This window comes from Phyllostomus hastatus, unplaced genomic scaffold (genome assembly GCF_019186645.2).
Source record: "Phyllostomus hastatus isolate PE091 unplaced genomic scaffold, TTU_PhHast_1.1 phas_scaffold_200, whole genome shotgun sequence".
In the NCBI taxonomy this organism is placed as follows: Eukaryota; Metazoa; Chordata; class Mammalia; order Chiroptera; family Phyllostomidae; genus Phyllostomus; species Phyllostomus hastatus.
Window position 1 is genome coordinate 2,812,979 of NW_025334016.1, and position 27,017 is coordinate 2,839,995.

Consider the following 27,017-nt stretch of genomic DNA (forward strand, 5'->3'; position numbering starts at 1 on the left):
TTGGAACCATAATATTTATGTAATTTTCTACCTAATCTTGCTTAACCTTACTTCAACATTTTTATGTCATTAAAATTATAGAAGCATCATTTTATTGTCTGGGTAATATTTCATAACATGAATGTGCAATACTTTATTTCTCCTAATTATCATGAACATCCTTATTTTCAAATCTTCTTTCTTAATTTTTACACTTGTTCTTAGCCAAAAGGCCAAGAAGTGATCTTTCTTAATTTTTATTATGTTGTGATTCTTATTTTGATTTATATTTCCTTTAAATTAAAAAACTGTTTTATGGAAATGTGTCAATTTCCTCTTCACTAAACTATTATATTATACCACTGCCAACATCAAAATTATTGTCATAAATCATTACTAATTTGATAAAGTAATGTTATGTGTTAATTTGCATTTATATGGTTATTAATATTTTTACACGAGTTTACTAATCATTTTATTTCCTCTTTTATGAATTTTTTATTCACACTTTTTGTACATTTACTATTGGGTGTTTGTGTTGTTCCAGTGTTGATTTTATTAATTCTTTTTCTCATATATTTAAGAACTCCATTTGCAAGGTTCAGCAAAAAATTATTGAGTCCTTATTATATGCAAGGCATAGGAGGTGGAGATGATTTAATTTCCAATTTAACAGAAGCAAAATTGTACTTTATTGGATTATGATGCAGACACCCCGCATTGTCCTCGGCGTTATGGCTGAAAAGAGACAAAATCACCTAGACTACTGAGTCCTGTGGAGGAAAAGAAACGGCATGGCTACCCTCTCAAGAGGAGAGCACCCTGACCCTTGCCTTGACAGGCTTTTATTGGCTTTCTAATAGCATATATTAAAGAAGGTTTTCATTCATTATACTTAGGTTTGCTTTAGGTAATTACTTTCTACAGATAGCAATGGAAGGGATGTTATTGATTACTTCTTACAGATTAACAAGGAAAAAATGTTGCAAATGCAAGGGAAAGATGGGAGTAACAGGTCTGGTTACACTTCAATCCTTGGGAGAATTAGCAGACTTCAGGAAGTTACTTTAAAGATATGCAGTAAGCATTTGCTGCCTAAACTCAGGGTGAGGGAGTTTTAGCAAGAGCAAGTCACAAAGCAACCTAGGTATAATGCAGGCCTGGTTTCCCATGGGAGAACTTCTTTGCAGGCATGGTCCTGTGTGCCGACTCACTCCCCACTGGTTTTCCACGTGGGTGCTGAGCTACATCTCCTTGCCTTGTGAAACGGTTCCCTACAGGATTATGCAGTCTCCACTTTCACATTGACTCTAATCAAATAGATACATTCTTTGTGTAAAATATAAATAATTTACATCTTTAACAGATTCTATATACAATTAGTACTTCATAGCCAGGATTTGTATTCTTCTCTACCACTCTAATTGTATCCATGGTATTTATGTGTGTAGAAAATAGGGTAAGTTCAGCCCTGGCTGGCATAGCTGAGTGGATTGAACGCGGGCTGCGAACCAAAGTGTCACAGGTTCGATTCCCACCAAGGGTACATGCCTGGGTTGCAGGCCGTGATCCCCAGCAACCGCACAATGATGTCTCTCTCTCTCTCTCTATCTCCCTCCCTTCCCTCTCTAAAAAATAAATAAATAAAAATCTTTAAAAAGTTTTTTAAAAAAAGAAAATAGGGTAAGTTCAGCTTTGAATGTCAGAGAGTCAAAAAAAAATAGTAGCTTAAATAAGAGAGGAGTTTCTTTTTCACATAGATGAAGTCATGAAGTCAGGAAAGCAACCCAGAGCTGGTAATGGTGGTTCCATACTGATCAGAAGACTTTGGTCCTTCTAACTGGTTGATTGGCCATCTTCAACATGGGTTAACACCTGTTAAAATATAGAAATGTATTATTACACATTAAAATGGTAATGAATATTTTATTCAGAACTATTGCAATAGATTTCAAGACTCTTACAAAAACTTAAAAACAAACAAAAGTGTATGGCTATAGAGGAGAGAGATCAGGCTCAACTCCAATACTACAAAGGCAGCTGAGGATTTGCAGCCAATGAGTAGAGTGAGGGATATAGAAGTATGTTTTGTAATAACCTTTATTTATGAAAATATGAGTCCCCAGAAATATCACCAAAAGAGGTACAATGGGAAAAATTAAGCACTGATAGCTGTCTTTGCTGAGCTTATGACTCCTTCCTTAGCACATTTAAAATAATTTAGTGGACACAAATTCAATATTGAGACAGTTTAGAAATAAAATTTATATGTTTATAAAATAAAGCTAGTATGTGCCTTTATTCAGGAGCATAAGTAGTTTTAAGGAGTTTTTCAAGGGCAATATGTTCTATTTAAATTATCTTTTTAAATGTACAAATGCCCAAAGTCCTCCCATCAAATCATGTCTATCCTTGCATTGTCATAGCAATAATATTTAAAAGCCCAGTATTTTATCCTTGTTTTTTATTCTTTATAAGTTTATTTGAGCCAAATAATAACATATTCTTGGGAGCAAGATCTCAAATGCTCCCTATTTCACTCTTTTTTTCTTTTACAAATTTATTTTATTTTTGTTGACACTATTATAGATGTTCCCCATTTCTCCCCTTTTGTCCCCCTCCTCCCAGCATCCAACTCCTGCCCACCCCCTGGCCTTTACCAGATTGTTGTCAGTGTCCATGGGCTATACAGCCTTCCTACTTCTTGCTTATTGATGCTATAGCCATCCTTTTAAAAAAATAATTTATCCAAACAGACTTTCTACAGTTTTTAGTAATCAAGAAATGTATCCTATGGGTTTCAGATAGTAAAACATGTCCTTGTTCTTTGTTTGGCCATGAAATTGAGACAATAGTTATTTCAAGGTATTTCCAGGAGAAGACTTGGTTTGCTAATTTTAATGAGATCAATCTCTGCTATTTTTTAAGATGACAGAGCATACTTTGGAGATATGTTGGGTTCAGTTCCAGGCCACTTCAATAAAGTGAGTTGTAATCTTTTGACTGGTGGAGAGCCTTGCCGTCAATGTGCAAAACAGGGAACATTTTTGAAATGCAATAAAGTGAAGCCTAATAAAATGGTGTATACCTGTATAGTTAATAATCAATCACCTGTCTGTTCACATGGCTTTGTGAGATGATCTGGCATATTCCTACGAGCCAAGTGTTTTACTACCAGGAATTCTTGGTGTCATATGCAGACTTGAAGATTTCACAATGCCCTGTTTCTTTGAGACAATTTGTAAATGTGAAATTGGCACAATTCATAAGATTTCTTTATCTCGACAAGTGTTCTTTCAATCTTGCTCCTTACTATTTTCTCTTGGTAGATTTCTGTCTAAGCCATACATTTCCCCAATTCTCAGAAGATCTTGATTCTTTTTAACAGCCTTGGATTTTAAAATTAATCTAAACCTTTATAAAATTTACTAGGACCAAAGTGGTGTGTTTGGTGAATAATAGCTTCATTGGCCATGAGAGACTCTGATAAGAGGCCCCTTGGGTAGATGACATTTGGTGGGAGAAGCAGGGCAGGCAGAGGAAACCTTTCATGTTTACTGAGGCATAACTTTGTACATATTCAGCATGGCTTTGTACAACTAGGAAAGACATGGCCATTGTTAATACAATGTTCTTTCTGAGAAAAAAATTTTAATAAATTGAGAGCCAAGGGGAGGGGCCTGGTGTGAGAGAGGAGTTCAGGTTTCAGAGTATAAAATTTTGCATCTGAATCTTTACTGCACCACTTGATAACCTTGTGAACCACAGCAAGTTTTCCCTCTGAGACTGCACCTTTTTTATTTTTGAAATGAGAATCTTTTCAAAAGACTCTCTGTTAATGGGAGTCTTTAACATGGGTTACTGTCAAATAGCATGACACACAACAGAGTGTCTGTTATTATTTTGGCTGAGCTTTGTGATAGTTAAGTTTTAATAATGAGTTCTTCACATATAAGCTACAACAAAAAGAATATGTTTATATTTAGAATACAGAAGGAAGGTCTGATCACCCCTGGATTTCCCTTAGGTAAATATAAAATAACCCCAGTGTTGATGTCATTGCCTCTGGATGTGAATAAAAATTGAGAATGTTGGGAAGTACGCTGACATCAGGCTGCTCTGACATTATTCTGTGTATATATATATAATATATATATATATATATATATATATTATATATATACTGTATGTGTGTGTGTGTGTGTGTGTGTGTGTGTGTGTATGGTTTTATTTATTTATTTTTAGAGAAAGGGTAAGGGAGAGAAAAAGAAAGAAAGAGAAACATTTATGTGTGGTTGCCTCTCATGTGCCCCCAAATGGGGACCCGGTCTGCAACCCAGGCAAGTGTCTTGACTCTGAATTGAACTGGTGACCCTTTGGTCTCAGGCTGGCACTCAATTCAGTGAGTCACACCAGCCAGAGCTATATGCACATATTTTTTTCAAGTGATTTTTGTCTTATTGTTTGCGGTTTGACAGTATTTTTTCATCAGTCACCTTGGCTTTGTGCTCTGATAGGAATATGAAATTCTAGCTCTAGACAAGGATTTATCTTGCATGCATCACAACCAAGGCTTAAGCACAACCTGATAGCAACACCTCTTCAAGTGGACGATAATAAAAAAAGAGCTAATGTTACTGAGTTCTCATTTTACTTGTTGGGAAACAGGCTTGGCTGTGGGTGATACAGACACATTATAATAATGACTTAAACAAGATAAATATTTTGCTCTTTAATGGAAAATTCTTGGTTGGTTGTCAGCTTTGTGACATCGTTATGGTGGCTCCATTATAGCATGGATCTGGGTACCTTTTCTTTAGTTGCTCTGCCGTCTGGAGAGTCTAGCTCTTAATCCAAGATGGCTCACTCCTATGTTTTCATCCCAGCCTCTGGGAAGGAAGAAGAGTTCAAATGAAAGAGAGCCCTTTCCCATTAGGGATATGACCTAGATGTTGCCTAAATCATTTCGGATCATATCATGTCAGCATTTAGTCTCATGACAAAATCTAACTGCAGCAGCACCAGGAAATATAGTTTTTATTCTGAGTGGTCATGAGCCTAGCTAGAAAATCTGCTAATAGAGAAGGGGAGAACAGATATGAAGAAACACATACCAGAATTGTCTAGTCCACAATGACTATGTGTCAAGCTGTGCTTAACACAATGTTCACAACAAGCTTATGAGGCTTGTTGGTTTATGATTTTCTTTTAAATGGGGAATATTTTGAGACAGAAAGGTTAGTTCTCCTTAAGTCTTGAGACATGGAGAGCTTAAGTAATTTTTTTTAAGTCTCAAAGGAAATAAGTGGAAAGGCCAAGATTTGAATGCAGGCCCACTGACTTCACAGCTTATGCTCTAGGCCACTAATAGAATATATAGCCTTCATTTGCTCATTCTCTCTCTTGAGCCTTGATGCACTCTTCTAGATGAGATTGGAGATTGTTTAAACATATCAAGGAATCAAAAATACTTTTTGAATTGTTATCTGTGGTTTCCTCTTCCAGGCAACTAATTGCTTTCATTATAAAATACCTGCCTTATTTGGTGCACAGTAATGTTCAGTACAATTGAGACTAGACAGGGCAACAAAGGAAAAATAATGTCACACAAATGTGAGAGAAATTTTAATGAAAGCATTTCCTGATTTGAAAGGGATGTGTCTATACAAAGGTGAAGCAAGCAGTCTCTGTAATGCATTGAACTTTTTTGATGATGGAATAGAAAAAATGAATTCAATATATTGCTAGAATATAGAAATGAAAATATTCTCCTATTCAACTACAATTGAGATAGTTCATCTTTTCAGTATTTAAGATTTCAATTAAATATATAGGTCATCAATTCACATGTTAATACAAATGTATCTGTGTAGCAACAAGGAAATGTAAAAAATAAACTGATATTTTAAAATGCAAGACCATCCTGAGCTTATCTCAAATGAAGAATTGGTGTAGCTGGAATTAAATGTCTTCAGTGGCTTTTTTCTTTTTCTTTTTCTTTGCGTTCTTCATCAGTTTTTAACAGTTGATTTTGAGCCATATTTACTTCTACTACACTTTCCCATCCAGCTCCTATAGTCTTTGCTTCTTCTCAGACAAGAGAATATCAGGGAAATAGATTTTTATTTTATATTTTCAAGAATCAAAATAGTTTTGCTTATCGAAGAAAGGTGTAGGAATGAAGTTAATGAAGATGAAAAAAAGTTATAGAAATTCTTATCAGGTAATTGAGAATGTTCTGTAGTTTTCTCAGACTTGTATTAATTTTTTGAAGTGTGTTTGATCTTAGTTTAAGCAAATTTTAATTTAATGTTATTCCTACTGGATCCAACATTGTGCATTTTTTATCTTTTCATTCTCTCTCTGATAATGATGGCTTCATATTGTAAAGGCCTCTATAATTCACAAAGCACACTACCATATTTGATTACTTCTAGTCCTCACAAACACCCCCAGAGGAGGATAGGAAAGGAATTATCTTCATTTTGAAGTTGAAATAGCTGAGACCCAGAAAGGTAAAGTGGAATGCCCAATGATACTCAGTAAGTAGGATAGCGGAGTTTCCTCCCCTCCCTTTCTCTTTCTCTTTCTCCTCTGTCACTTGCTGGCATTTACTTATGCTTTCTTTTATTCATTCATTTAAATGCTATTTATTATGTTCCAGCCACTGATTATTTGTTGTAAAATACAAAGCTGAACCACACACACACACAGCCTTGCCCTCTTGGAGATTATACAGAAGTTGGTGAAACAAACCAGTTAAAAACCGCTAAGTAGGACTTCCGACCAAGATGGAGGCATAGGTAGATTGACTTTGCCTCCGAAAGAAGGACAACCGAAAGGACAACCGAAAGAAGGACAACAACAAATTTAAAAGCAAAAAAAACAATGCAAACTACCAGAAAATCAAACTGTATGGAAGTCCAAAAACCAAGGAGTTAAAGAAGAAACAGTCATTCAGACTGGTAGGAGGGGTAGAGACAGGCAGCCAGGGTGGAGAGAACTCACAGCAAGGCGGGGGCTGGAGGACTGGTGTGGGCAAGGCAGCGGCTGGTGTTGGCTGGCGGACCAGGATGTCCCGTATTTGCATGCAGATAAACCAGGAAGAACAAGTGGGGAGCAAGACAGACTTCAGAGTGGGGAAATAAAACTCAAAATTTCTGACTAAAAATACCTATAGGGGTTGATGTGGCAGGAGAAACTCTCACCCTCACAGGAGAGTTTGTTAGAGAGACCCACAGGGTCCTAGAATATTTACAAACCAATCCACCTGGGAATCAGCACCAAAAGGGCCCAGTTTGCTTTTGGGAAGCAGAGGAAGTGACTGAAAGCCAGCAAAGACCTGAGCAAGTGGCATTGTTACTTCTCAGACCCCTCCCCCACATACAGCACCACAACTCAGGGATGTGGGTTGCCCTGCCCTGGCGAATACCTAAGACTCCACCCCTTACTATGTAACAGGCACTCCAAGACAAAAAAAAAATGTGGCCCACATGAAAGAACACATCAAAGCTCCAGAAAAAAATTCAACTAAACAATGAAGAGATAGCCAACCTATCAGAGGCAGAGTTCAAAACACTGGTAATCAGGATACTCATAGAAATGGTTGAGTATGGTCACAAAATAGAGGAAAAAGTGAAGGCAATGAAAAGTGAAATAAAGGAAAATGTTAAGGAAACTGGGGCTCAAATCAGTGGTTTGGAGCAGAAGGAAGAAAGAAACATTCAACCAGAACAGAATGAAGAAACAAGAATTAAAAAAAAATGAAGAGAGGCTTAGCAACCTCCAGGACAACATTAAACATTCCAATATCTGAATCATAGGGATGCCAGAAGGAGAAGAGGAAGAGCAAGAAATGGAAAACTTATTTGAAAAAATAATGAAGGAGAACTTCCCCAACCTGGCAAAGGAAATAGACTTCCAGGAAGTCCAGGAAGCTCAGAGAGTCCCAACAAAGTTGGACCCAAGGAAGCACACATGAAGGTACATCATAATTACATTACCCAAGGTTAAAGATAAGGAGAGAATCTTAAAAGCAGCAAGAGAAAAGGAGACAGTTACCTACAATGGAGTTTCCCATTAAACTATCAGCTGACTTCTCAAAAGAAACCTTACAGGCAAAGAAGGAGCTAGAATGTAGGGACCTACATCCAAGATTACTCTATCCAGCAAAGCTGTCACTTACAATGGGAGGGTGGATAAAGGGCTTCCCAGATAAGGTCAAGTTAAAGGAGCTCATCATCACCAAGCCCTTATATGAAATGTTAAAGGGACTTATCTAAGGAAAAGAAGATAAAAAATATGAACAGTAAAATGACAACAAACTCACAATTATCAACAACTGGACCTAAAAAAAATGAACTAAGCAAACAACTAGAAAAAGAACAGATTCACAGAAATGGAGATCACATGGAGAGGTATCAGTGGGAATGGGGAAGGGCGAGAATGGGGGAAAAGGTACAGGGAATAAGAAGCATCAATGGTAGCTACAAAATAGACAAGGGGAGGTTAAGAATAGTACTGGGAAAAAAAAGAATAGTATGGGAAGTGGAGAAGCCAAAGAACTTATAAGTATGACCCAGGGACATGAACTAAGGTAGGGGAATGATGGTAGGAGGGGGGTTCAGGGTGGAGGGGTTAAGGGGAGAAAAAATGGAACTGTAATAGCATAATCAATAAAATATACTTAAAAACATCTGAATAAAGGTATAATTGAAATTATCATATATACTGTGAAGAAAAAAAATGCAGTTCTCTGAGTGAGTATAAGACTAGGATCTGCTTTAGATTTGGTTGTTAGAGAAGGCCTCACTGGGAAGCAGCAGTGAAGCTGAAGTAAAAAGATATATGGGAGCCAGACAGACGAAGGACTAGGTTGTATGTTTATCAGTCAGGATAGGCTGAGTGATGCTGTAATAACATCCTCAAATTCTTAGTGGTTTAAAACAATGAAAGTTTATTTTTCATGCTACATATCCATAACAAGATGGATGAAGACTCTATTTCATGGCATCCTCATGTCAAGACCCAGACTTACTTATTTGGGACACTGCTGTGCTCCATACAAAGAGGAGGGCATGTGGAAAACCAAGCATTTGCTTTTTACAGTTTTTATCTGAAATCTCATGCCACATTTCATGGATTGATGTCAGTCACATGACCACATCTAATGTCAAGAGGGTAGGAATATGCAGTCTCAACTTGTTCCAGTTTCATAGCCTCTCTTGCAGCTAGTGGTAGTGGTGGGAGCATTTCCAAGTTGATTTTTGCTTTTCTGTTAAGAGACAGGTTTAAGTGACACCTTTTTCCTTCTTGCTGCCTTAAAATTGTACACTATGCTAGAGCTGCCATGATATTTTGCTTAGGAATGATAAACCACACCTTGAAAATAGGTGGCCATCAGGATGAAATAAATCCTTAATAACCTGATTTTGCAGGTGAACTAATGCAAAAACCTGCTCATTCTGGATTTCTTTTCATGCATGTATGTATGTTGGGGGTGGGCAGTGAAACCAATAATTTAAGCCTGTTACTTGGATTTAGAAGTATCTCTAGCTTATATGTGTGACAGAGATGAACATCCCAGAAACTCACTTTTCTCAGATAGTTCTTAATACTGGGCCAGCAAGGCTACAACAAAGTCCATCTTGCTTTGTCAGTGCTGGCTAGTAAAACAGAGGGAAGAGACATCTCCCACCTTACTGCTCTCTTCTGTCTCCCTGACTAATTCTCCAATTGCACACTCTTTTCCTGGTTTCAACTGACGTCTTTTACCCTCTTCTTGAGTGTCTGAAAATGACTGTTATCTACTTCATGTGAATTATCCTAGGCATGATTGAATTAGGTCAATTTCTAAGAGATATTTTAAAAATCAGTAATCTGCTTAATATTTTGTGCCAGCCTATGGAAATCTTTCCACATGTCTTGGAGATAACTTTCAGAATATGTGGCCTAATTGCCTTAGGAATTCCTCAGATAGTATGTTTGGACCTTTAAGTTACTTCTACCCTGTCACCTGATTTATACAGAGGACCACGTCTTTTCAGACTCCAGAACTGTGAACTAAGTGAACTGGGTGAAAACTGATTGTGAAATAAAATCATTTCAGTAGAACACAAAGGAAGATGGAATATAAATTTTTGTCTTTATGGCCATAAATTTTCCAAGTGGTCTCACTCTACTTGAAGAGGTTAAATTTAAGGCTTCTGATTATAGAGGGTTTTTTTTTTCCCAGAGGATAATTTGCCTCTGGGAAATCCAGGAATACCCCATTTTTTCAGCTTTCTACTCTTCCCTCCACCACCACCACCTGCCCCAGCCTACTCAGATAGTACTGCTGTCTAGGATTGCTGTCTTTGTTCTACTCATTTTGATCACTTTGTTGCCTTATCATTGTTGCATGAATTGTTATAGTTTTTGAATAGGCAATGTTTTATTTCTCCTATGAACTGAGGTATTCAAATGTCTGTTATACTTCTCCAAATAATATAGTTGTGGTCTTAAAATGAGAACACATTCTGTGCTTTAAAAGTGTGTAGTCTTTACAAATTTCCAAAGGTAAATTGTGTGGAGCTTTTCTTATGCTTAATTTCATGAGTCAGTTGCTCATGGAAAAAAGAACATGAGGTACTTTGTAAGCTCTAAATCAGAGATTAAGAAAACGTGTTATAGGTTGTTGTCATTTGTGTTTAGATAAGCAGAAAAGTAAGGACTTAAGAGTGCCTGTTGCAACATATGAATCATCTTGCATCATTTATCCTTTTCTAGACTAATTTGAAGGATAATGGGAATCCTTAGTAGGTATCCTGCCTGACTTATTTTCCCTCTGAATATCAGAATGCTGTAGTACACAATAGGCACTAAATAAATGCACATTGAATGAATTAATGAGACAATCAAAGGTTTTGGAAACCTTACTCTTCACTTTTATAATTCTCCATTTATTAATGAGAGATTCAGGCTAGGAATTAAAAGACCTGGTTTCTGGGTTTTTTTTTTATACTGCTTACAATCTTTAATATGAAACTCACAATACCTCACAAGTTAGTTTCAAGGCCCCAAAGACATAATAAATAGTTTTAAACATTTAAGTACCTTATAATTTAACACACAGTTGTGTCTTGAGCAGTATATACAATAAACTGAAGTCATTGTTAATGCCTTTGAGGAGATGCCAGCCTCACTGGGTATAACAAAAAGCACAGGTCCACAAATGTAAAATGAGATTGTATGAAATGTGTGGGATGATTCTGGGATGTTTGTTTGTTTGTTTGTTTGTTTTGGATCATACAAATGCTATGTTGAAGAAGGTACTGGATGCAGATAGTATAAAGGAATGCCATGTTTGTGAAGCATTTAAGTGGAATGAACCTGTCATCTACATTAGTGTTTTCCAAACTTGGCAATATGTAGAAGAAATAAGGACACTTTTAAATCATCATTGCATAGGCCACATCTCATACCAATTATATCAGAATGGGGGTAGGTGGGATAAGGCTTGGGAATAAGTATAACTTTTTGTCCAACTGGAATCTTCCCAGTTGATTCCAGTGCATAGGCAAATTTGAGAACAAATATTACAAAGCTGTGCTTCTCAAACTTTAATCACTTAGAGATTTTGTGAAATGCAGGATCTGATCCAGTAGCTATAAGGTGGAGCCTGAGATTCTGCATCCTAATAAGGTCCCAGATGATGCTGACACTGAATAGTTATTTTCTAAGGTATATAAATATACATGTCAGATAGTAAAGGAGGGACATGGAAATAACATTTCTTTAGTACCCATGTGCCAGGCATTATGCTGGTATCTTTACACATATTATGTCATTTACTCTTGAAAACAGAAAATAATACAATAATAGTAAGAAGAATATTATTACCCCAATTTTAGAAATGAAGAGTTTTAGGTTGAATGTGTAAGTCATTGTCTAAGTTGGATAGCTATTCATGATGAAACCTGAATTGAAACATAGACATGCCTGACAGCAAAGCCCACAGGTCAAAGGAAATGTTGGAAACCCTTAAATAGTAAGAAGAAGTGTTTACATTTGAAATGGTAGGCAATGTCTTTGTAACAAAATCTTCATTGGATCATCTTAGGGAAGTTCCCATATTCCCAAGTTTGATTTCATAATCTTGCCTCATGTAGTAAGTATATCTATGCAAGTAAATGACATGGTATTATGCATGCCTCTAGGCTGGGGTTCTGCTCCAATATTATGTTATCAAAGATCTTAGAGAAGTTGGAGTGCAATGTGAGTAAGTACTAATAGCAAACTAGCAATGCCAGTAAAGAATGTCAAAATTCCAAAGTAAAACATGTTTTTCTACTACTGATGTCAAAAAGTCATTGATTCTGGAGAAAGAAATTGTGTTTTCTGAAAATATTTGGCTCTGACTTCTTGATTATTTTAAATGTTCTTCCTAATGAAAATGTCCCTTAAATAAAGACAGCTCAGCTCCTCTGTTGTTGTTGTTGTTGTTGTTGTTGTTTAATAATTTTTTCTCTCCTTTCAGGAAGCTTAAAAATGAACTCTTGGAAGCAAAACGTAGAAGTGGGAAGACTCAACAAGAGACAAGCAGAATTTGCGCTCACTGTCAGAAAAACCTGGGTTTAATATTTGACCGGGGAGACCGATGCCAGGCTTGCTCACTGAGAGTGTGCCGTGAGTGCCGGGTGTTGGGCCCTGATGGCAGCTGGAGGTGCACTGTCTGTGCCAAAGTCGCGTGAGTTTCTGTCTTTTCTTTTTTTATTGTTGTTCAAGTACAGTTGTCTCCATTTTCACCCCACCACACCCCTTGCCCCACCATCCCGGCTTCCTACCCTTGAATCCACCCCCTTTGGCTTTGTCCATGTGTGCTTCATACATGTTCCTTGTTGCTCGGAAAACCAGATGTGATGACTGAAGTGATTCAAGTGAGGAAAGCAAGAAGTAAAAAGAGTATTTAAAATTTATGAATAGAATGTGGGATTAAAAGAATAGCCCAGTCGCAGGCTCAGCAAGGCCTTGGCTGAGCTCCAGTATGTGGATGGGTGTGTATTGTGTGTGTGAGAGAGAAAGAGAAAGAAAGAACAAGAGAGATACAGAGTCAGAAAAGATAGTATTTTTATTTCTTAACACTATAACTTTATAGTAAAATTAGAAGCTTCACAGAACAAGGTCTCTTCTCCATTTGAAAACCATCCGGGAGCTTTCTTCCATTTAGCCCTACTTGGCTCTACATGGCTTTCCATAAGTCAAAATTACCCTGAGATATTGAGACACTTGGGGCAACAGGCAAGATAAATATGAAATATCAGGCTGATCTCTCCACATCAACTGAGGGACATAACTGGAGTAACTCCCAAATTTCTTGCCAACCTAGTTATTGAGAGAGGGCAAAGGGAAACAACCTTCTCATTCACCTCTGTGTTTAGCCTATTGGAGTATAGCGATCTTAGGTTTCACTATGCCAATCTGGGTGTAAGTCAAGAATCATTGTTTTCTAAGTTCACTTAAACTGGTGTCTGAAGCATGATGTGGTCTCAACTACTCCTGGAGCCAACCGAATTCCATCCTTTTGAGAAGTCTCCCCCTTGATCAACCAGTAAGTTTTCTTTCTCCCAAGGCCCCTTCATCTCCTATATTCTGGGATGTACCTAATAATTTCATCTTAAGATAACTATATTGATCTTTGCTTCCTGTGGTTAAGGTGGGGCAGGGTGGAATGCTAGGATCACTTCAGGTTGGTTTGGTTTGGTTCATTTGGTTAAGTTTATCTTTTGCCCTCACTGAAACATCCTCTTATAGGTGTTAAGAGGCTACTTTAGGAAGAAAGTGAATATTTTATTAGTAAGACTAAGTGATCTTCCATTTCCAACTTCTCTGAATAAGAGCTATCATATTTTTTGGACTATAAGACACACTTTCCCCGCCCCCCCCCCCACATTTGGGAGGAATAATGGTTGTTAATGCTGCTGTTAAGTTCTGTTTACATTTACATTGGTGAAATATTATGTTATTTATGTTATTAAATATTTTACCACATTGTTTGCTTCAAAATTTTCTTTTTCTATTTTCCTCCTCTAAAACCTAGGTGTGTCTTATGGTCTGAAAAAGATGGTACTTGTTCTATTGAGGATTCCTACATTTCAGTGATTGCATTGATTTTAAAGGTTTTATTTATTGTTTTATTTTTAGAAAGAAGGGAAGAGAGGGAAAAAGAGGGAGAGAAACATCAATCAGCTACCTCTCATATGTGCCCCAAATGGGGACCAAACGCATAACCTAGGCATGTGCTATGACCAGGAATTGAACCAATGACCATTCCACTTTGCAGTATGACGCCCAACCTACTGGGACATGCTAGCCAGGGCAGCAATTACATTATTTATTTAATGTTATTTTGCCTGTACTTTTTCATAAAAGTGATCTTCAATTGAGCAATTCATGCTATGTTTCAATACTGGAATGAGATAAGTTGTTCCTAGGAAATGAACCAAATAAGTTATTTTATTACTTTCTGTGGATACATTAATTTACTTAAGTAATCATCTTTGATACTTTGTACCATGTAAATAAATTATTTTCAGTACTTCCTTTCCCTAATTAGCAAACATCCTTTATCAGATCTGGGAGAAATGAACACTGTTGGAATCATTAACATATGGGTTGTGTATTGCAGCCTGTCAAGGCCTATCAGGTCCACTCTAGGTTCTGGGAGACGGAAGAAAATGCACAGTCATGTGGATGGTTGACATGCCCTTACTCACAGGTGGGAAAGCCACACATACTGCAAACTGTGTGTCTCTCAGGAAAAGACCCTACTGGCTTAAGTACTAGAGGCAAACAAAGTAAGCTTTGAGCCAGAAAATTATGTAACATAGCATGATTCTGCACATGCGAGCCCACTTCATGTTATGGGAACAGTTTGTTGGACCCAGTCTCAAGGCTATGAGAACACTAGTTATCAGACCCATTCAGGGTTATGGGAACACTGCTTCCCTTAGTTACTCAGACACCTGGGTGAGGAAGCCAGACTGCCTGCATTTACCCTACAGGTTGCAACATTGCCTTTGTCACATTTTTATTCTTTTTTCTAAACTGAGTTTAGTCATCTGTATTCTTTTTCTTTGGGCAATATGATTGTTGGTTAAGGCGGGGAGGGACTGCCATATGCACTGCAGGCTCTTTAGCAGCATCCCTGGCCTCTACCCAGCTACTGCCAGTAGCACCCATCCCCATTTCCAGTTGTGACAATGAAAAATTCCTCCAAACATATCCTCTGAGGAGCAAAAGTTGCCTCAGTTTGAGAAGCACTGGTATACAGCTTCTTCAATTATCATAATTTCTGTGTCACTATCACTCAAGTGAAGAAATAAAACATCACTAACACCCCAGAAACCTTTTTCATTCTTCTTCTAAATAATGCTCCGTTTTTGTTCCCCAACAATGATCACTATGCTGCTAACACCATAGATTAGCTTTAATTTCTTATACAACTGTTTTTCGATTTACAATGAAGTGACATCCAGATAAACTCATTGGAAATTGAAAATGCCATAAGCTGAAAATGCATGTAATGCACCTAACGTACTGAACATCATATATTTGTCTTGCCTACCTTAAATGTGCTCAGAACACTTACATTAGCCTACAGTTGGGTAAAATCATTTAACACAAAGCCTATTTTATAATAAAATGTTGAATATCTCATGTAATTCATTATATATTCTCTTTTGTACCATTGTGGAGTTGAAAAATCATAAGTGAAAACATTATAAGTCGGGGACTGTCTGTACTTTATATAAATCAAAGTGTTTTCCCCATTTTCTCTCTCCTCTACTCCAGGTCCTACAAATATGTATCTTAATTGTATTCAACATCTTTCATATGGTTCTTATGCTGTTTTCCATATTTTCTATTTTTTAATATTTGAATTCATTTCGTATTTTAGTCTGATTTGTCTTTCAATTCACTAATCTTTTCTTTGGCTATGTCTAATCTGCTGTTATATCCATCTATTTATTTTATAAGTTCAGTTGTGTTTTTCAATTTTAGAATTTTCATTTTCTTTTTATCTATGTTTTTAACTCTCTGCTGACCTCCGTCTTTTCTTATAATTTATCAAATAAATTATTCATAATTATTTTAATGCCTATGAATTATAGATCCATTATTTAAGTCCCCTATGAGACTGATTGTATTGTTTATTGTTTCTCTTGGTTTTGTGCATATGTTATGTTCTCATAAACCTGATAACTTTTAATTGGTAAACAAATTAAAAATTGTACAATTAAAAAAATAAAGCATAGTGACATTCTGCATCAATTAAGAATATACATTTTTCTCCTACTGGGGTAATAGAATAGGGCCCCTAGATACTCAGGATTACCCTAATCAAATCAAGAATAGAGCTAATTTCAAAATTGGATCATCAGACCCTGTCAGAACTGATCTATTTTTAGAAAAGTTACTCCTAGGGAATAGTCATTCAAGGTTTTAAAATATACCTATTAGGTAATAAAGACAATTAATCTGATACTTTATAGATAGTGAAAATAAGAATGCCAAGAGGTTAGAATGTGTGTTAGTAGAATTGGGATGAGTAAGTTCCTTCATTTGTTTCTCCACCCAGTTCTTTTACTATCAGACTCTGCCAAGGTAAATTTTGCTACTTCAGGACAGTGAAGAAGGAAATGTAACTTCAACAAATGATTGACCTTCCAATTGCAAAGTCTAAGGATTTATATGGAATTTCTAAACAACATTTTTCTGATTATCATACAATATTATTTTATTTGACCCCCAGAATTTAATGATTTTTTTAGCTTTTTTTATTGTTGATCAATTACAGTTGTCTCCACTTACCTGCTCCCACTCTCCCCAACCCCAGCCATCCCCACCTTCCATCCTGAACCCACAGCCCCTTGGTTTTGTCCATTTGTCTTTTATAGATGTTCCTGAAAACCCTTCCCCTTCTTTCCCTCCATTATCCTCTCCCACCTCCCCTCTCGTTACTGTCAGTTTGTTCTTTATTTCAATGTCTCTGGCTATATTTTGCTTGCTTATTTGTTTTGTTGATTATGTTCTACTTAAAAGTGAAATCATATGGTATTTGTCTTTCACCACCTGTCTTATTTCACTTAGCATAATGCTCTCCAGTTTCATCCATGCTGTCACAAAGGGTAGAAGCTCCTTCTTTCTTTCTGCTGTGCAGTTTTTTATTCCACTACTGTTGACCCTTTTTCCCTACAATCTGGACCCCCATCTGCTCAAACAACAGGAACGAGGGACTATAACTCAGGAGCCCTTCAATCAATCAGTAGTTGCCTCAAACTTATGTATGGGAAGAGAAATTTTGTGTTTAATTTCTAAATGCCACTTGCAATTACTAAAGCATACCTTTAAATACAAGACCCAAGGAGCATATGTATTCAAACATTGGTAATTGAAAATTTTGCAATCAATTGTCTACCTGTCAGTATGGATGGTAACTGCAAATATTTTCCCCTAAATCATGTCAGGTCCACATTAGTTTATATTGAGAGATAAACATTTAATGTATTAATGGAATCCAGAGAATGGTTGTTATAGACATAGCCTACCCAAACTAATACGAGGTGGCAAAAGTAAGTTTACAGTTGTAATACAAATAAATAATACAACAACTAATAATAATAGAAGAATAAACTGTGTTTTGTATACTCACAACTGTAAACCTATTTTTACTTTTGACTGTATGATCACTTCCTGTGTTTTCCCCTTAACACTTATATGCTACATAGTTTACTTATTTATCTTATTCATTATCTTTCTTCCTTCACTAGAATATAAATTTTATCTCTAGTGTTCACTCGTGTAATTCTAGTCCCTAAACAAATGCCTATATAAGCACTCAATGAATATTTATTAAATGATTAGATGGGTGGATGAATAAATAAATAAATTAATTAATTAATTAATAGGTGACAGGGTTTCATTTAAGGCATTTCAGGTTTAAACAAGTTATGGAACAAATGTAGTTTTCCTCTGTCAGGATTATGGGATTAAAAAAAAAACATGAGCCGTGCCAAATACATTTGTCCTCTGAACAGAATAAATTCCCAATCACAAAAAGATCTTTCTTTGTCACAGAAAGATTTAACTATAAGGCAAGTTGTTGTCAGAAGGGTGTAAGAATAAATACCAAATTGCAAGTTCTATGTCTTCATTAGGACAATGTTAATGTATTAGTATACAACATCTGAATCATGTGTACTCCTTTTATTGGTGAAACAATAACTTAATAAACCCAACCATTCACCTTCCCAATTGATCCATCCATCCACCCATCTATCCATCCCTTTTACAACATTTATTGATAACTTGTTGGTATACTAGGGGATAAGGATACAAAGATGTATAAAACATGGACTACCCTTGGGTTTTTATGGTCTAAGGAGGAAGATGAGTTTATTACAATATTGTCTCATCAGTAGAGTAATTGGTCTTAATGTATTAAAATGTCCTAAGGAAGAAACAGCTTTAAATGTGTGATTTTTATATCTCTGACAACAATTTACAGTCACATACTTATGTGACAGCTGGAAATGAGTGTTTAATGTGACATATCAAAACCCCTCATTTTTAAAGCTGGAAATGGATACCATTATTTCTCCAATATTCTAGGTACTGGTCTGTGTAATCTCAGAGACTTAACCTGTCAGTATTGGAAGTCTCTTATTTTCTATTCATAGAGTGGTGTTTGAAAAGAAAGTGTGAATGATAATTTTATTGGCAGGGAACATTCTTTGTTTGTTGTAAGAGAATGTTGCAGTGCCACTGGGCTGCCTCCTTGTTTAATAGACCATAAAATTAAAATTCCCACCCTGACTTCTAAGAGATGAGATGAGTCAGAAAGTGACTCATTCTGTAATCAGTTGGAAGCACAACCTTTATTGTTATTTACCTCAGATTGGGTAAAAGTAAAGAGATTTTATTGCTGTGGCACTGAAAAGATGAGAGCAAGGACTGATGGAGGGAGGATAGCTGTTACAATGGGCTGAGCAGTCATTGACATTTTCTCCAGCGCCTTCAGATTCTAACAAGATGGTTGCTGTAGGTCCAGTTGTAAAGCTAATTCTATAGAAACAGAATGAAAGGGATCCCGATGCAGCCAGTTAGTCCATTTTGCTATCCTGACAAGACCTACAAAATTCCACATGATTATGTTAGCTGAGGCAGATGCCCTTCAACACAAAGACAGTCATAATGATCATTTTTCCTAATTAGCACCCCAGCTGAACTCAGAAAGACCTTGAAGATACAAGCTACATGACAGGGAACCAAAAAATGAAACACCTCTGATACAGTATTCATGAACTGATTTTATATTCATGCCATGTTGTGACATTTCGTGCTGCTCTATGTCCTTGTGAGAGTCTCTTCAAAGAAGGAGGAACCTGATATTTTGTTTTTGATGAACTGGTAATGATTACTGAAATAGGTGAAATGTAACTGAAATAGATGAAATATAAATCTGTCAGTAAACTTGAAAGAAGATAGTAGTAATGTTGGAACATACACAGAGAGAGTGCAGAAGGGAATATATAGCCCTTTATTACGAAAAAAAGAAATACAGCCCCTGAAATCTGGAAAGTGATCTGACACTTGCACATAGGCCTTGATGTTGTTAGGAGCTGAACTGTCGCTCAGGTAGTAGGCTATGGTGTTCTCCTGTTGGGCATAATCTCAGAACACCAGCATCTCACAGGATCATTCTACAGCCATGATGAACTAAGAGAAAATAAAATCACTTCATAATATTATCTAAGCATAAATAAAAGCACAGAGACAGTTCAAGCCACAATATAGCAAACATCCCCCTTTCCTGATTAATGTGAATGACATGCTGCTTCCTTACCAATTATAGCTTTAGCCTTGTTCTAGTCTGCCCTTCTTCTAGATAAAACTTATTAAGATGCCAATCATATAATTGTCCCCACTTCTTGACATCACCTAATCAAGAGCAGATATCTTCTTCCTTGAACAGTCCCCCTAACATAAACCAAAATCCCATATTATATCCTTTCAAATATTGTCTTCCTGAGATGCCTCATGGTTCTCATGTCATGTGTTTTCCTTCATTTCAATGAACAAACATCTTGACTTGTTTAACCAGAGGTGGGTTCCTGGTGATCTTTGGTTTGATAGGTATTGACAGTGGCCACATAGTCATTTCCAAATCATCCCTAGTTTAGCAAATTTCCATAATCTAGCTGCAAGTGTGGGATTACCCACATTGACCCAGAGATTTGGGCATGGTAAGTGGCTGTTCTGAGTACCTTGACATGCAATATTCAACCACCTGTTAATTACATTCAAGAGCCCTCCCCTCTTTTAGAATGCCTTTTTCACTGTGGTATGGTATCTTAATATGTACATAGACTAAAGAGATTTTTAATGTGAAAATATCATACATATGACACTCAATACTGTATATGAATGGTTTCAACAATAATAAAAAGAATATCTGCATATTTATCACCCAGTTTAAGAAAGAGAACATTCCTGTTTAGCAGTTTTTTCATTCCCTTGCTTTACTTTATGGTTTTACTGCACTTGGATGTGTCCCTAAGCAATATATTTTTTTAATTTTTCATTTTTGAGTGCTATAGAAATGGAAATCATACTATATGTATTATTTGTGACATTTTTAGCTCAACATTTTAAAATGAAATCTAGCCATGTTTATGTTAATACCATTACATTCATCTTCACCATGGTATCATCCTATAATATATCTATTTTCATGTTGATGGACCTTTATATTATTTCAGTTGATGGTACAAAAGTGCTGCTGTAACATTCTTGTTCATGTGGCCTGACAAATATGTACAAGAGTTTTCCTAGGGTGGGGCTTTTCAAACTGTGGGTCATGATGAGTTGGTAGGGTTTTCATTTGAAAAAAAGGAAATGAAGTAGAAAATGTCAGTATACATACACTTATATGTGTGTATAAGCATAATAATAAATGTAGTACACAGAGTGGTGTAAAAGTAGATTTATAGATATTTGTATGGGAAATAATATAATAGTTAATAAATAATCATAATCTGTTTTGCATACTGACAACTATAAACCTACTTTTGCTCCACCATGTATATTCACATATAAATGTAAATATATGTAAATATATATGTAATGTATGAGTCTGTGTGTTTATTTTCTGGATTGTGATATAAAACGTGTTTCTTACTGTGACTTCTGCCAAAAATGTTTGAGAAGACTCCTGTTGGGAGTGCATTTAGGAATGAAATTTCAGGGCAAAGGGTATTTTTCCCCTATAAATCTAAGGAGTACTGAAGTTGCACTTATACTTAAATAGCTTCCAAGTGAAAACTTGAAGTCCCAGAACTTTAATGTTAGAGAAAATTAAGGCCTAGAAAATTCTGAATACTCAGTAATCATTTAAAATCACAAATAATTAGTGTAATTCAATTTCAGTCAAACTCATTCTTCAGAGCATGAACTAGAGGAAACACAAATTCTATTTCAAGCCTTGTGTTTTTCAAATGTCAGATTGATGTGGCAGAGAGGAATATAAATTTTACATTGGGTGTCATGTTTACTTTCAATTGTCTTTTACTCCTCCTTTATTCATATACTCTGCCCCCAACAAACACACAAACAAAATCAGAGCCCATTGTATGAAATGCTGTAGGATATTCCTTGGCTTCTGTAGGTTTTCACCATTACTTGAGGCCTTGTTATAGCTGAAAAGTATGAGTTCTCATCTGACAGTTTTATCAAATGTAAAGGGCATGGGCTTTCAGTATAAATTCTGTTTCTGCTATAATATCTTTAGAACTTAGGGCAGATTATGTAACCCATGTGAGCTTTGGTTTCCTCATCCATAAATTGAGAATAATAATAACTACCTATGATTTATAGTGAGGATTAGAGATGTCCTATATAAATAACCTAGCACTTTACTTGGTACATGGTATAAACTCTGTAGGTATTTGTTTCTCATTCTTCTACTAAGCCATCTATTGACCTCCATGACCTGAGAAGATGGCAAAGCCATAATTTCAAAAGATTGTTCTGATGTCATAGAGCTCTGAAATGACAAATGACTCAGGTGCATATCTGAATTGAGCAAATAAAAGGATTATAGTTAGTGTTCTTATAAGAATAGCAAAAAGTAATGACTAATAATTCTGGGAAGATCGTATTTGTGTTAGGTGTTGGCAGCTCTATGTGTAGATGGTAAAGATGATATGGGGACTCACTTCTTGGGGCAGGTAAACTGGATATGTACCCTTTTCCCCTGTCACATGTGAAACTGCTCTCAGTGTGCTATCCACCTCACCTCACATCTCAAGAACATAAAAAAAAAAAGAGCTGAGATTTTGGCATGCCACCATTGGGGTTTTACAACCACTGGTTTATATTATTCCTCTTGTTCTTGTTTCTTTTTGTGTACACTCCTTTTCCTATTGCAGAGTTTGACAAAACTTTAAAAAAAATAAAATGCCAAAGAAAATATTTTAGATTTTGTGGCTATGTGCTACACTCAGCTTTGCAGTTGTAGCAGAAAAGCAGCCAGAGAAAATAGAGAAACAAGTGAGCATCACTATGTTCAAATAAAACTATTTAGGGACAATGAATTTTTAATATAATTCATATACTTTTACTTGTCATAAAATATTCTTCTTTTGATTTTTCCAACCATTTAAAAGCTTAAAAACCATCCCGAGCTTGTAGACCATACAAAATAGATAGTTGGGTGAATTTAGTCCATAGGTCACAGTTTGCCTACTTCTGCCCTATTGCTTTTCTGAATTTTCCATAGTTATCTTCTCAAAAACTGTGCAAGTTATTTCCTAAACTGAATATTAAAAATATGTAATTCTGTGTTTTATTATTGTATTGGTTTTCTGTTTCCACTATAACAAATTGCCACCATTTAGCAGCTTAAAACAACACAAATATATTATCTCACAGTTCTATAGCTCAGAGGTCTGGCTTGGCTTGGTTTGATTCTCTACTCAGCATTCACAAGACTGAAATCAAAGTATGTGCTGGCTGAGCTCCTGCTCATTTTGGTGGGTAGAATTTGATTCTTTGTGGTTGTAGGAATGAGGCTCCCATTTCCTTGTTGGCTATTAGCTAAAAGCCAACCTTAGGTCCTAGAGGCTTCTCTCTGTGGTCCTTATATGCGGACATCTATATCTGAGTTGTCTTAGTGTGCCAAATCTTTTTCTTATTTGAAACCTCTCTATTGTAAATTGTGCTGCTATGAATATTGGAATAGCTAGGTGCTGGAAGCAACCTAGATGCCCATCAGTAAATGAACGGATCAAAAAACTATGGTACATTTACACAATGGAATTCTATGCAGCAGAAAGAAAGAAGGAGCTCCTACCCTTTGCAACAGCATGGATGGAGCTGGAAAGCATTATGCTAAGCAAAACAAGCCAGGCAGTGAAAGACAAATACCATATGATCTCACCTTTAACAGGAACATAAACAACAAAACAAAGAAACAAGCAAAATATAACCAAAGACACTGAAATAGGGGACAGACTGACAGTGACCAGAGGGGAGAGAAGAGGGAATTTCAGGGGAGAATGGGAAGGGTTTACAGGAACAAATTTAAAGGACACATGGACAAAAACTAAGGGGAGGGTGGCAATGGGAGGGAAGTGAGGAAGGTTGGGTGGGTGGGCTGGAATGGGAGTAAAAGGGAGAAAACTGTACTTGAACAATGATTAAAATAAAATTTTAAACAAAAACAACAACAACAAAAAACAAACAAAAAAAGAAACCTCTCTGACTAATTGTACAGCATCTCAGCATTTGAATTCTTCTTCTTCCTCTGTTTTTTAACTTTTCATCTTTAATATATTTTCCATTACCATTTAGTCCCCTTATACCTCATACCCACCAGCAATCACCACTTGCTGTTTTTAAGAGCTTAGTGATACTTTGCACTCCCATAATCTAGAACAATCTCCCTGATTGGAAACTTTAATTTAATCAGCAAAGTTTAATCATAGCAGTAGCTAGATTAGCATTTGGTTGATAACTAAGAGATAAAAACCTTGAGGAATTTAGAATTTAGAATAGCACAATTACCATCTACATTTTCCACATAAATAGTAATATGTAAGTCTATAGAGCACTTGAGATGTATCCAGAAATAATTTAACCTATTCAAGCATTTGGTTTTGGTTCATTAGGTCTTCTTATATTTGACATATTTCATAAGGACATTTTATACAGTTTGGAGCTGATTTAATAGTCTGCTTCTCATTAGATGATCAAGCAACTTGGGAGTAAATCTGAGATGTACATGATATGGTATTCTTTTCAATGAATAATTTGGTCCAATAATAGAATTTTCATTCTTTTCTCAGTAGAGGAACTGTTTTATATATAAGCAACATTTTTTAATATTTCATTTTTTATTTAAATTATTTTATTGTTGTTCAATTACAGTTGTGTGTATTTTCTCCCCACCCCCTACAAACCCACCTTCCTCCCTTGCTTCCACCCTCTCCCTTGGTTTTGTCCATGTGTCCTTTACAGTAGTTCCTGAAAACCCTTCTCCCCACTGTCCCCTCCTCCTGCCTCTGGCTATTGTTAGATTGTTCTTCATTTTAATGACTCTAGTTATATTTTGTTTGCTTTTCTCTTTTGTTGATTATGTTCCAGTTAAAGGTGAGATCATATGGTATTTGTCCCTCACTGCCTGGCTTATTTCACTTAGCATAATGCTCTCCAGTTCCATCCATGCTGTCGCAAAGGGTAAGAGCTCCTTCTTTCTCTCTGCTGAGTAGTATTCCATTGTGTAGATGCACCATGGTTTTTTGATCCACTCATTTACTGATGGGCACTTAGGTTGCTTCCAGCACTTGGCTATTGTAAATTGTGCTGCTATGAACATTGGAGTGCATAGGTTCTTTTGGATTGGTGTTTCAGGGCTCTTAGGGTATAATCTGAGCAGTGGAATTGCTGGGTCAAAAGGCAGTTCCATTTTTAGTTTTCTGAGGACATTCCATACTGTTTTCCACAGTGGCTGCACCAGTCTGCATTCCCACCAACAGTGCACTAGGGTTCCCTTTACTCCACATCTTCTCCAACACTTATTGTTTGTTGCTTTGTTTATGATGGCCATTCTGACCTGTGTGAAGTGATATCTCCTTGTTGTTTTAATTTGCATCTCTTTGATGGCTAGTGATGCTGGGTATCTTTTCAAATGTCTCTGGGCCCTCTGTATGACCTCCTTGGAGAAGTGTCTGTTCAAGTCTTTTGCCCATTTTTAATTGTTGTTTTTTTTTTTGTCTTCCTGGAGTATATATAAGTGACTTTTGTCTCCTGTGTTCAGAAGTAGGGTAGGATTTCAGGGTAAATGCTGTGGGGAAACAATTTGGTATATTTTTCTGGAGAATTTTTAAATTATTTTATTGTTGTTAAATTATGGTTGTCCCCATTTTCCCCTCATTGCTCTCCCTTGCCCTGCCCTGCCCATCTTCCCCTTCCATATTCAGTCCTCACCCCATTGTCCTTGTCCATGGGTCCTTTATACATGTTCCTTGACTTGACCCTTCCCTTTCTTTCTCTCATTAACCTCCTCCCCACTCCTCTCTGGTCAGGATCTAATTGTGATTTTCTAAGTCCAATCAATTACTGAGTCACACAGATATAATATTCTGAGCCAAGAAATCTCTATTTGGCTCTCAGATGCTTTGTTTTAGCCACCATGTCACCAGTCTTGTTGCCCTTGTGATACCCTAGTTTATATCTTCATATTTTTCTAGCCTATCTTTTGTCATAACTTCGCAATTGACCTGCCTGCTTCTGGTTTCTCCTTTCTCGATATAATATTCCAGAGATTATATGATCCAACCTGAACTTTAGAAAAGCTGCCAGAGTTCCCCCATTGCCTCCAGAATAGCATTCCAACTCCTTTGTGTGACATTCAAAGATTTCCATCATATGACTCAATTCTATCTTTCAACCTCCTTTTCCATTACAACCCTCCACAGAAGTGTTGGGACAATAGTGTTTACTAACTATTGTCCCAACAATAGAGATGGGCCATCTTCTGAGAATGGAACATAGGCCTGTGTAACTAGGGTAAAGTGTTTGTGTAACTATTGAAGGTGGGTGGAGCATGGCTTGAAAGATAGCTTTGATTATTCAAAGATTCTTCTTCTTTACCTTCACCATTCAAATGATTATGAAATCCAGACAAGCCCTTCTAACAGTTGTGTTTTTAGTTTATCTCCCCCTTTCTGTTAGTCTTGCCATTGTCCTAGCATGGGTCTTGTCATCTCTCTTCTGGACTATTGCCATGGCTAACCTGTCTCTTTGCACCATTCTCTCTTTACTCTAACCCAGTCATCATATTACAGTAAGGTATCATTCTAAAACAGAGTCTTATCATGGCCCCTTTGTAATTCAAAACCTTCACTTGTCCCCCACTATTTCCACTGAAAATTATTTACCCACTAATGCAGTAGTTAAGAACTTGAGCCCTAAGCCAGGCTGCTTGGGATTGGATCCTAATTCTACTTACCAGCTATGTGATGGGAGGCATGCTATTTTACTGCTCTAAATCTCGGTTTTCTTATCTGTAAAATGGGGATATTAATGGTTATACAGAGTTTTTTTAGGATAATTTTTTAAGATTTTATTTATTTATTTTCAGAGAGGGAAGGGAGGGAGATAGAGAGAGAGAAACATCAAAGTGCGGTTGCTGGGGATCATGGCCTGCAACCCAGGCATGTACTCTGACTGGGAATTGAACCTGCGACACTTTGGTTTGCAGCCCGCGCTCAATCCACTGAGCTACGCCAGCCAGGGCTAATACAGAGTTTTTATGTGGATAAAAATATAGTAAGTATGAAGAACAATTACCAGTACCTGGTACATAGCAAGTATTCAACTAATATTGGCCATAATAATCATTGTAGAGTACTCCAGAGATTGAGATGGGCTCTCTAATAACTGCCTTTTTTTTTTTACTTAGTTAGAAATTTTTGAGAGTTATCTATTTGGCTACA

At 36.5% G+C, this 27,017-nt stretch overlaps 1 protein-coding gene across 8 annotated transcripts in view; it reads left to right on the forward strand.

Moving 5' to 3' along the window:
• The window catches only part of SYTL5 (synaptotagmin like 5), a 212,491-nt gene that overhangs the window by 124,444 nt on the left and 61,030 nt on the right, over nucleotides 1-27,017 (forward strand). For all 8 annotated transcript variants that reach the window (XM_045860676.1, XM_045860674.1, XM_045860673.1 and 5 more), the window contains one exon: nucleotides 12,497-12,706. In XM_045860676.1, the coding sequence (XP_045716632.1) occupies nucleotides 12,497-12,706 (210 nt within the window). The remainder of the gene's footprint in view (nucleotides 1-12,496; nucleotides 12,707-27,017) is intronic.